The 12,588-nt window shown below is 48.3% G+C and overlaps 1 protein-coding gene across 1 annotated transcript; it reads right to left on the reverse strand.

The window, feature by feature from the left end:
• Positions 1-413: 413 nt before the first annotated feature.
• Positions 414-11,085, reverse strand: LOC311530576 (zinc finger protein RFP-like; the record flags this gene model as incomplete). Its single annotated transcript, XM_084647372.1, has 7 exons — positions 10,668-11,085; positions 8,513-8,608; positions 5,500-5,730; positions 5,162-5,184; positions 4,396-4,511; positions 2,391-2,450; positions 414-928 (listed from the first exon to the last, which is right to left on the reverse strand). Exons 1-7 carry the CDS (start codon positions 11,082-11,084, stop codon positions 414-416), a joined length of 1,458 nt encoding a protein of 485 aa, XP_084503498.1. The 5' UTR covers position 11,085.
• Between the last annotated feature and the right edge of the window lie 1,503 nt (positions 11,086-12,588).

Below are 12,588 nucleotides of genomic sequence, written 5' to 3' on the forward strand. Positions count from 1 at the left end.
GCTCTATGGTTTGACAGGCCAGGGGCTGCACAGAGATGTAGGGTGACCAGATGAAACGGACAAAAGATCGGGACACATGGGGGAAGCAAGCCGGGGTGGAGTTGCCAAAGCAAAAAAAAAAGAAACGGCCGGGGGGGGCCAAAGCCGCAATATCAGGACAAATGGTGTCCCAACCGTGCATGGGTCGGGATGCGGGACAAAGAACTAAAAATCGGGACAGTCCCGATTTTATCGGGACATCTGGTCACCCTACAGAGATGAGACCAGAAGCAACCTCCAGGGACAGAGAGGAAGCATGTTAGACAGTCCACAGGGAGAAGTCATGGAGACTAGGGTGTGCGAGGCTAGAGAGGCTGATTTCAGGGCCCCAGTGGGATATTCACACACACACACACACACACCTCGCCCAACTCTCAGGGACACAGTCTGAGCTGGGATTTCCACCCCACCCGGAGCCAGGGGCGGATTCTCTCCCCAAGGACGGAGCCCAGTGGGAAAGTGAAAAGCGGGGCCTCGTCACCAGCATCGATAAATGTCACCTGCCCCCGGTCACAGTCCAGACAAACCCGGATCCTGCTGGGGGCCCAGCTCAGGGGCAGGGGGGTCACAGGGGAGGTGAGAGCAAGGAACTGACCCGGCCACCGTGCCACAGCCCAGATCCCCCTGTCAGGTCTACGGCTGATCGCTCCCTTCCTCCCCACAGCCTCTCTGGCCACCCCCACAGCCCAGCCTGTCCCACCCCCCACCTCCACCTCCCAGCAATGTCTCCCCGAGGTGAATCCCTCACAGCCCAGCACACAGGGCTCAGTGTCAAATCTCTCAGGGTTGTTGGGCAGTCGCTGGCGTGTGTCTCCTCGTCTCACGCTTTTCCGATCCTCAGACAGGATGAGTTGGGACTGAGCCGTGTCTGGATCCAGAGTCACATTCACTGGGGAGAGAGAGAATCCGAGCATTAGGGGCAGAGCTTGGCCCTGGGGGAGGCTGGGACCATTTCTCACACTCCCCAGCAGCCCTGATCAGCCCTGGATCCCAGGGAGCTGCCTCTGTCCTGGGCACCTGAGACTGAGCAGAGATGTCACTGCAGTTCCTCACTGTTTGATAGGTTTCAGAGTAACAGCCGTGTTAGTCTGTATTCGCAAAAAGAAAAGGAGTACTTGTGGCACCTTAGAGACTAACCAATTTATTTGAGCATGAGCTTTCGTGAACTACAGCTCACTTCATCGTAGGAACCACTTCACTGGTTTCTCATTTGTTTGCAGAGGCTTCAGCTCCCAGCTCCCCCTGCTGGGGCTGCTCCATTCCCAGCATCAGAGACACAACCAGGAAGGTATCAGAAGCTTTTAGTGAGGAGGGAGCAGAAGAGGAAGGTACCAGCTTTAAACCCCAGAGGCAACCTCCCTCCCCTAATGCAGCCTCCACCCCCAGGCCAGGGAACAGAGAGGAAGTGCAGCATTGGGGAAGAGCCACTTTAGACCAGAGAGTAGGAGGTGGCATTGGCTGGGGTAGCCCCATCCCTAGCCCAGAGAGAAGGGAGAGGGGCAGCATCAGCAGGACAGCACCTCCCCAATCCATGAAAGAGTGAGATGCTCCAATGGGAGAGCCAAGCCCTGCCCAAAGGAAAGGTAGGATGTTGGAGAAGAGCGATAGGGGAAACCAGAGACGCCTACTTTGTAATTTTCCACGGGGGTGCTTGACCCTCCGCTCCGCCCAAGTCCCTGCCCCGACTCCACCCCTTCCTCCAAGGCCTCACCCCACCCCATCTCTTCCTGCCCCTGTCTCATCCCATTCTGCACCCTCCCCTGAACACCCCCCGCCCTAGCTCCATCCCCTCCCTGCAGCGCCTTCTGCACACTGCTGAACAGCTGATTGCAGTGGGCGGGAAGTACTGGGAGGGAGGGGGAGGAGCTGATTGGAAGGGCCACAGGCAGGAGGGAGGCGCTAGAGGAGAGTGGGAGCAACGGCCACCAGTGGGTGTTGAGCACCAACTCTTTTGCTGTGGGCGCTCCATCCCCCGAGCACCCACGGAGTAGACGCCTATGGGGGCAACCCCCTCAGCCAGGATAAAGGACAGGGATGTGTCAGTCCTCAGGGGAGAGAGCTCTCCACTCATTCCTCTCAATATAATATTAAAAGTCCTGTCAACGTCTATGAAAACCCCAGGGTCAGAGTTAAGGGTGTTTGGATGCTGTTCAGGGAGAGTGTTTTTGTTCATCAGCGTGGGCATGAACTCAGCACCAAGGTAACTGTCAGGAGTATTTGTGTGACTTCAGCTTGGGATCTCCACAATGTTCAACGTGTTTATTTTTAGGGATCTGTGTGTCATGGTCTCTGTCAGTTTGGTTGGTAACTTTAGCTACAATCTCATGAAAATGTTTTCTCTGGTTTCTCACCCTGTCTGTGTGCTCGTACAGGTTCCCCTCTTCTTGTTTCCAGTGCAGACGGCAGAGTGTCTAGAGGGGGAAAGGAGAAAAGAGACGAGATTTCAGGCTCTCTTATTTATAGCAGCATTCCCACTCTGAACTCCTAGAACTGTGTTTCAGTCATGACAGAGAAACAGACAGAGAGGCCCAGAGACACTCAGATATTTAATATAAACTAATCTGAAACTTTCTCTTTCCCCTCTCATTCAGGCATCTCACAGAAATGGAAGCCTCACAACCATCCCAGGACTTACAATCTCTACGGGATGTTGAGACTTCGTGAAATCCTGGCTCTAATTGTTAGCTGTTGGGTCTGTTTACTCAGTGTCTCTACAGAAAGCAGCATGATGGGGCCCTCGTCCTCCATAGGCAGAAATAGGAATAATAATAAAATCATTTTATCCATGTGGACATTGAGGCAGGGGGAAGGTTGGCTCCATGAGCCAGATTCACCCCTGTACCGGCAAAAGGAGAGAGGGGAGGGGCCATTTTATGACTCTGTTGTTCAGTGGCTGCAGGGGCCGGTGCAGACCTTGGCCCAGGCTGAGGAAGTTCTGAAGCCAGCCAGAGCTACCTCCCTCTGACAGTGGTGCCCATGTGTCTTGGCCAATGTGCAGAGTGTCAGAGGCCCAGCTTTACATGGCCCATGTCCCTCCATCCCTGGTCCACCCCGACCCCATTCCCAGCCCTCTCAGGAACCCACCTTGTGCCTGCAGCTGCTGGGGAGGAGGTACAAGAGGCTCCTGTGCTGGAGGGATCCCTCACCGTGGGGGAGGAGCTTTCTCCTTCCCTGTGGCCCATTTGGCCCAGACTAGTTGCCATATGGGACCAGAGCCCAATGATGGGCTGGGTCCAGCTTTAACAATTTGCCTTTAATTTACAGGCCTGTCTTTTAGGCCCCTGGGGCCTGGTTCTCAGAGGGGTTGGGCACCTGCAGCTCCACTGACTCCCCCTGCAGCTGTGGAGGCTACACGGCTCTGGAGCACCTGCCCTGCAGCTCTCTAGTGGGGAGAGAGAAACTCAGGTGCCCCAAATTAGGCCATTTTTACTAAATACGGGCCTTAATATTGTGACCTTTGTTCCATCATGAATTAATGGGAAACATCCTGACACCTGGGCCCTGCTACATCTGCTCCATTTGTCTGCGTTCCACTAGTTATTATGTTCAGTATTGAGAATTGGTACAAGGGTCATGCATAAGTTTGGAGAGACTGAGATTGTGCATTTGTACTGACTGACTTGGCTTTGGCCTGGTGAGCTGTTTGCTTGACATAAGGGAAATGTTGCCTTAAGTGACCTTGTTATTAAGTGACGTGTTCATAAGTTGCTCTGTAGGACAAAGATGTTTTGATCACACAAAGTGCTTAAAGACGACAGACACCTAAAATGTAGTGCCAAGGAGCAGTTAGCAAAGTCCAAAAACCCCCATGTGGAGACAAGGGTCAAAGTGACCTATGCATGATCGGTGGTAATAAACCAATCAGAAAAGAGAATAACAACATGGAAATTGCTTGGGCAGCAAAAGCACTGAAAATTTAAAAGTTTGTGCATGTGTATTGTATGAGCTATATAAGATACTTAATAGTCATAACACTCAAAGAGGATTGGAAAAAAAACTAATAAATATTTTAGTTGGCTGTGTATAATATGTCAGACATTGTAAGTGTAATGAGAGCCTCGTAGGAGAAATCTACCATGACACACCTATGTCCCAGCAGAAGGCAACTGGCCAGTACGTCTTTCAGTATGTCTGTCATTTCTTACTTTCATAGTAACTGCAATTGCAAGACATGCCTTTGGTACAAACAAAGGTTTCAGTTAATGAACCTGAGTGACTTGGACTCCGTGTGTGGCATTCTCACCCAACAATTAAATAGAGGCATTATCTAATTATGAACCAATTGGCCAGAGTCATTCTCCTCCAACAGTCCCAGAGGCTTATCCCAATTTCCCATTCTAGATCCCTTCTAGGTACCTTTGAACTTTCTCAGAGTCTCCATTAGAGCAAGAGTCTTCTGGGAGAAATCACTGAGTCTCTTATCCTGTTTAGGAGAAATCTCCACTGGCTGCTGGAACTTCCCTTTCTCACACCTGGACAGAAACAATGTCACATGATTATATTTCATTTAGTGACACATTATAAGTTCTTGGCATGGCAGTTAAACCTTCCCCTCAAAAATCCCATTAACATTCTTCAACTCTGGCCTGGAGAGACAAGCTCTGGGGATAAAAGGGGAATTGAGTCTCTATGGCCAATTCATTCCTTGGCCTCCATGCTCTGAGGGACAGGAGGTTCCCATGTGAAGTGCTGTAGAAATCGTCCACTAAGAACTAGACTGAGACACCAACTCCCCACTCCCCAACTTATTCCACACAGTCTCAAAACAGTCGTCAGGCAGGAAAGACTCTTGAGTACTGCTGCCCTGGGCTGAATGGTGACCAGGGCCCCAGCAGTGACAGGCCCATATTCCATCCCCACAATGCTGAGGCAGACAGACCCCCAGGGAGGTGACATCTCTAGGAAATATTTGAGGTTAGTCCTTCCCATTGAATGGATAATTCCAGAGTCTTCTATAAAATGGTGAGAACCTCAGAATAAAGTTTATCAAAGAGATTTGTATCCAAAATGTGACCTTCCCCACACATTTTGCTGTAGAGCTTTGGGGGGATGCGGTGCTAACATCATCTCCAAGGTCTTTCCTAGCATTGTGAAGTGTAAGGGGAGTGAGAGAGCCATGTACCTGCTCAGGGTGCTTCTGACATCCTAGAGGAGAGAGAGAGAGAGAGTATTTCAGTCCCACCTGACACACACTTAACATTCCAAAGAAGGGATATTGCAAGTATGGGGAAAAGAGGCTCTGCCCTGGCTCCAGGGCCATGTGTTTGCTGAGCTAATGGGGCTTTTCCATCTCTAATATCAAATTGTCTGTCACTCTGCAATCAACAATAGTAATTCACATTTCAGGAATGCACACGCTGAGTTACACTGAGATCTCTGACTGCTGGACCCCTGTGCGTATAATTTAGGAGCAGTTCTGTCCCTGTGTGGGGACCTGGGATGTTTCTCACTCAGTCTCACCTGCAGGAATTCACTCACTGGCTTCTGACACATGCCCTCCATCTCACTGATCAGCTCACTGAGACGCGAAATCTCTTCAGAGAGTTTAGTGACACTTTCCCTCCGTATCCTCATAACCTCCTTTTCCAGCTTCTCAAGCTGGGCCCACAGGAGTCGCTCTTGTTCTTCCAGGAACTGCCGCAGTTGCTGAAATTCAGACACAATCTTCCGCCTCTCGGTTCCTGCCTTTCTCTGTAAACAAAAATAGGGCAAGGGCTGGTCATGGACATGGCTGGAGCCTGGGGTCCTTTCACGGAGCGCTGAATGTGCAGGAGGGAGAAAGTCTTTACAAATTCTAAATCATCTTACAGTGAACAATATCCTGTAGTTACTAGAGAGAGGATTTTCTCACACCTTTCCACATTGCCATGTCTGACCTGGTTTGGATCATACGTTATTGATGGCCTCGGACACACAGATCCAAAGCAGCAGGAGGCAGGACTCAGCACTAGAGCTGGGTAACATTTTCTGCACTAAAAATTTTTTCCAGGGGAAATGCAGATTTGTCAACTTTGAAACGTTTTATTAATTCCTGTCACTGTCACCCAGTTGTTTTGTTACAAAAAGAAATCAATGAAAAATCAAAACATTTTCTTGTTTTAATTTTTTCCCAGGGTTTTATATTTCAAATTACTTCATGTTTGAAAATGTCCTTGTTTTTATATAATTATATATATATATATTTTAAAATGGTCTAAACTGAAACAAAATATTTTGATTTTGTCAAAATGAAACATTTCATTTGACCAAGAAAAAGACAAATTTGTGATTTGCTGAAATTTTTATAAAAAAATAAGCTTTGATTCAACCCAATTCTTTTTAACAGTCAGCCAGTGAAACAGATCTGGTATTTGCTGAGCTCTACTCAGAACCATGTTGACAGAGACAGGTGGGGAGAAAAAAAACAAATGAAACCATGACACAAAAAACTGCAGACTCAGGCAGAGAGCTCTGCATTGGATACACTCATTTCACATTGGGAAAATGTTTATTACAGCCACTGTCCAGGCTAATTCCCCCTCTGGCACTTGGAGTGCAGAAGGTGGGAGCCCGCAAGGATTCTAAAAATTAATACTGGCCACTCCAGGCTTGTATTATTTCCAAGGTTACAGCTTTTCTCTGACCTTGGATGGGTAGATGCTGCCACCACCCAAGTGCAGAACCCCTTTGAGAGCCCAGGAAGGTGCACTTGGGAATTCTTCCTGTGGGGCACCCTCAAGCCCTTTCACCCCCCTCCGGGGAAGAGCTGAGAAAGAAAGGGGAAATCAGCTGTTGCCACCAGCTAATTAAACACCACATGCACAAACCTCTTAACACACAAAAATCCAATCCTGTTCTGAAAAAAGCCACTACAAGGATTAAGCGCCAAGAACAGCTTTCTTCAGGTTCGGCTTAAAGGTGACAAGGAAAACAAAAGCACCTGGGGTTAGCAGAGTGGAGTCGAAAAACCATAAAGGAATAAAAGGTATAAACCTAATCGCATCTTCTTAGACATTTCCTGATCTACTTACATATCTGGGGTTTCAAATGAGTAGTTTCTAGGTGTGAGACTGATGATTTTTTCATACCTGGCCCAAGCTTCTTACAGCAAAGCTGCTGCCCTGTCCGCCTTTCCCCGGGAGAACAACAACAGACAGACAAAAGGGGAGTCTTGTCTCCATTTTAAAAAGTTCTAGCCTTCCCATTGGCTCTTTTGTCCAGGTGCCCACTCACTTCCTGTTACCTGGGCATAGCAGTGAGACTTTTTAACCCTTTACAGGTAGAGCAATTAGAGAACAGCTACTAAGAGGGATTTTACAGCTACTGGCTGGCTGGGTGTCCATAAAACGGAGACCCCCCCCTTCATTTATCACAGCCACAAAAGCTGGAAATTAATTCATTAATAGAAATGAAAGCTTAGAATCCAAAGAGGATCATGTTGCCCTTTTCTAGGGAGAGGATTTTTCGGGCCCTCTATGGATGTGTGCACACGTACACACACACACACGCACACCACACAGTAATTCAGGATCATGAAGCAGCAGACAAAAGTCTGCATTCCCAAAGGCCACAAAGCAATCATTCACAAGAGTGAAATGTGAAGGAAATAGCCGGGAATAAAAGAAAAACTGTATTTAAAGAGAAACTGACTTAAAAAATAAGGAGGATGTAAGCTGTTGTGAAAGTAAGAAAATCAACATCGCTGGACAGCACCCTCAGGCATACAAGGTGAATGACAGAAATGGAGAAATTGTCAGGGCACAAAGAGACTGTAAGCCAGAAGAGAACGGAGGGATAGAACCCAAGACATCACAGCCAGGAATACGTGGCTTTATTTAAGCTGGAACTCAGAACAGTAAACAAAGATTGCCCAAGAGGATTCATCAAGATATAACTAAACGTCCTCCAAACTCTGGGCTGACAGAGGCAGAGAACTGTGAAATAAGAAGTGAACGTGTAACAGTGGTGGTTTGTTCTGGGTTGGATTTTCTAATTCAGAATTCTGTTATTTCATTCGTGTTAATTGTTACCTATGAAGTGAGTTTAATTAAGGTAACAGTCGTTAATATACAGTAGATAAGAATAATAGTTTACAGTTGTTTATGGCAGTATTTTCAACCTGTGGTCCGCAGACCCAGACGATGTCTAAGAGGGCCGCAAAAGAAAACTGATTGCACAGAATTCAACTATACATACAGACAATCGATTTCCAAAGGAGTCCGTCCACACCTCCACACCTTCGAAATTTGCAAATGCAAAAAGGTTGATAACCATTTATGGTGTAAGTCTAAGTAGTAATTCCTGCAAAAAAACCCGCAGTTTTGATTTATTTGTGATTATTCCCCACTGAACGAATTTCTGCTTTACCCCCAACTCATTGAGATAAAATATAATTTGGCCTCTAGATTGCCCCTGCGTCTCCTTATTGCTCTGATGCAGAACGCCCCTCCATCCGGCTCATTACACATACAGGTTAATAATGACAGGCACCTACCAGATATTCCTGGCTTCTCTTTTCTCCACTCATTTTACATCCCAGGAGCTTTTCTCTCTCTTCCCTCAGAGTATTCAAATGGGCCTGAATCTTTTCCTGAAGAAACAGAAAACGATTTCAGTGGTGTTATTTTTAGTTTTAGGAGTGGGGGTGGCAGGCGGGCAGGTGCGGGACGGGGGGGCGGGGGAGGCTTTTCCAACACAAACAAACACTCTGCAGATGTGTGGAGAACTCAGTAGGTTTATGATATTAAGGAAGTGGAGACATATTAATGAACTCTGGGAGTGTTTCATTTTCAGACTCTTTGAAGTTGTTTGACCTTGTTACTCCATTGATTTACGCCAACAGGAAACTGGCATCACATACTTGGACACAGTGAGTGGTGTGGGGGGGGGAGAAGTTTGAGGGGGAGGAAGTCGGGGAGAGGAGGGACGCAGCGAGCGGTGGGGACCTATAGAGCAGGGGTGGAGTGGAGGAAAGGAGCGACTCACCAGGCAGTGGTGGGTGGAGGGGGTCTCGGGGAAGGGGAAGAGCATGGACAGGAAGAGGTGGAGCACAGGCAAGGCCACCACGGCCCAAGCATCCAGCAGCAGGTTGGCAGTGGCTGCACCAGGGGAGACTAAAGCCTCCCCCGGCCTATTATACCCGCCGACTATGGGAGACTGGGCCATAGACTCCTCCTCCGCCTGCTGCCACTCAAGCACCTAAAACTTTCCCCATAGAAAAGTACGGGCACCTAAGTCTGCACCAGAGAAAATGGACAGCTTTGAAATCTGGAATGGTGGCCACCCACAATGACCTAAGTATCGCGATTCCCAGTGTATGCAAACACAGCGCTCTTTACTTGTCCCCCACTCCAACCCCCGGTTGTTTCTTTAGCCACCTGCTGCATATCCTCTTCATTAGACTGTGACTGTGAGCTCTCTTTGCCTGACTTCTCTGTACGGTGCCTGGGACAATGGGGCCCTAATCCCTCACTGGGGACCAGAGATGCTACTGCAATAGAAATCAGTACATTCTATTGATTATGAATTATTATTATTATTGTTATTTATGTCAACATGGAAACTTTATGGGCACTGAAATCTACGGCCAAAATTTCCAAACAGAAATCTTCAGGACTGGGACTCTCTCCCTGTGCCCTCAGGAGACGTGGAAGAGGGACGATGCCAGTTAGAGGGTGGCTGGCCCTATTATAGGAGAGGGGTCTCTGCCCCACCTGTCACATGCCAGTTCTCCTCCCCAGGTGGGGAAAATGGGGAGTGGTGACCGGTGGGATCATGTGATTCAACCAGGCCTGGGGTAGGTAAAACAGAGGCCTATAGAGAGCCAGAGGGAGGAGGCTTGTGGAGAAGGCAGAGGAGGCCTTGGAGCTTCCTTGGGGTGATAAGGCCGAACTCCAGACTTGAAGTCCTGCGAGTCACTGCTGAGAGAGCAGGGGTGTTACTAGCCCCAAAAAGCCTTTGTGGATTATTTCTGGAAACTGCAGAGGGAAACTGAGGCAGAGCCCCAGGCCAGGAGGGGGCACTCTGGAGGCAATGACCCTGCTACATGCCTCGTTGCTCTGCTGCCCCCTCCAACTCAGTCCCAGCTTCCTGCATCAGACAGATTTGCTAGGCTCTGCAGGATGGGAGCTCTACTCCAGTGCCCTCCTACGTCTCATGAGGGTGCAGCGCAGCTCCCTTGGTTCTCGTCTGGGTGAGGAGCTCTGCAGGAAAATGATGAAGGGGATGTGGGCCAAGAGGACAGCCCCAGCTACACCTTCTGCTCCCTCAGCCCCAAGGACAGGAGCAGCATGGACATGGTGTTAATAGCTTTGGGAGATGGTGGAAGTGGGGAAGGGCAGAGAAGGGGGGTCCTTCACTGCCCAGGACTCCACATATAGGAAGCAGGAGGGGGTGGGGTGCAGGTTACTCACTCCCCCACACTCCAGCATGTTAGCCTTAGAATATTTATTTAGGGCCACACTTCTCACCTGCACAAGCCTTTGGAGGATTCCCAGTTGCTGGGAAACCTACCTAGGCCTGAAGTCCCTCGTTCCTCTCCAGTGGAGGCTTATTGAGTGGCTATCTGGGGCTCAAGAAAACCCTAATGCTGGGCGACAGTGAGTTTCCCAAGGCTCTGGCTATAAAAATAACAGTTGGTCATTTCCTACCTTGAATTCTTCGGCAGCTTCTTCAGCAGGAATCACGGTGTGATCTCTGTGCTCCTTGGATCTGTCACACACCAGGCAGATGCGGATTTCGTCCTCTTTGCAGAAGAGTTTGAGAGGCTCCTTGTGTTTCTCACACAGTCTCTCTGGTCCTGATTCCCTCCCTGTCTGCAACCTGAGTTCTCTGGCTGCTTCCACAATATTCCTGAGCTGCCTGTTTGGCCGGAGGTTCCTCTCGGGAAAGATCTCTCTGCACTGAGGGCAGGCGATGTCCGTAGCGAATCCCCACCAACACTGGGTGATGCAGGCTTTGCAGAAACTGTGATCACAGTCTAGAGACACCGGATCTTTAAAATACTCCAGACAGATGGGACAGGTCATTTCGTCCTGGAGAGTTTTTGCTGGATTTGTAGCAGCCATGGCTTCTAGTGCAAGAAAGAGACCAGAGAGGTATTTAGTTTCGTTTCTTTCTTGTCAGGAATGGGCTGATTGAATTTGGCACAGTCATTAGGCATTTCTTTTCTGGGTGCGGTCTCATGCTGTTTGTTTTTTGTAGATTGAAAAGAATCTTTGATTGAAGTGTGATGAGCAGGGCCCTACCAAATTCACCACTGTAAAAAACGGGTCAAGGAATGTGAAATCTGCTCTCCCCTGTTGGGGACACTGGGGCATGGCCACTAGGTAACTCGAGGGGATGGAAGACCATGAGTGTCGATGAAGCCCCCTCGCACTAGGCCCATGTGTCCTTGGCCCCCACTCCCGCCTGGAGGCACTCGCAGAAGCTCTGCGTCCTAGGCCCAAGTTTCAGAGTAACAGCCGTGTTAGTCTGTATTCGCAAAAAGAAAAGGAGTACTTGTGGCACCTTAGAGACTAACCAATTTATTTGAGCATGAAATACATGAAATGAAATAAAATGAAATGAAATGAAATACATGAGCACGAAAGCTCATGCTCAAATAAATTGGTTAGTCTCTAAGGTGCCACAAGTACTCCTTTTCTTTTTGCGTCCTAGGCCCAAGTGTCCTTGGCCACCCCGCCTGGAGGCGCACACAGCAGTTATGCTGAGAATCTGCAAAAATATGCTGCAGAGTCAGATTGCCTGAAACTAAGCAAGGCCAAACAGGGCAGATATGGAAGAACAATGCTGAATAAAGCAGCTTTATGTATAGTTTAACAAATGATACAGAGAACCAGGGAACTAGCTGGGAACTGGATTGGCTGGCTATATGGATACTTGGGGCAGCTTGCTATTGGATAAGTATGCTGGGAAAAAGGATGTATAAAAGCCTGTGTAACTTCCTGCTCTGTGTGCAGGATTTGAGATTCAAATCTCCCTGTAGCTATTTGAAGCTTCAAATAAACTTTTCTGCTTCTCCACCCCATTGTGATTATTGGGTATAGCACACCGGGTAACGAACCACTCAAGCTGTTGTTCAGCCTCTCGGCACTGGGTGCCGGCAACAAAATGAAACATTTCAATTCACCCCAAATTATTAATTTTTGTTTACCATTGCAGGATGGGTTTTTTTCATTCTGATTTGGTACAAAAAATAAAAATGGAATTTCTCACAAAAAGGACATTCTTGTTCCTGACCCACTCCAGTGCAAAGCACCAATTCCTTCTCCATGTTACTAGACATATCCAGCACACGAGCCACATAGACAGCAACATCTAAAGACCTGTGACTGAAGTTCCGAGCCCACATCTCTAGCTACTCCTGTGTACCTCCTTCAGTGAGACAGCCATGGAATCCTTTCCAGTAACTACATTGCGTGCAGATCTGGTCACCCCTTAGCAAAAAATATTTATTTGAATTGGAAAACGTACAGAAAAAAGCAACAAAAATTGGGCAAAAAAAGTGATTGGGGTATGGAATGGCTTCCATATGCGGAGCGATTAATAAGACTGGGACTTTTCAGCTTG

This window comes from Lepidochelys olivacea (genome assembly GCF_965140295.1).
Source record: "Lepidochelys olivacea isolate rLepOli2 genome assembly, chromosome: 14".
Taxonomy (NCBI): domain Eukaryota; kingdom Metazoa; phylum Chordata; order Testudines; family Cheloniidae; genus Lepidochelys; species Lepidochelys olivacea.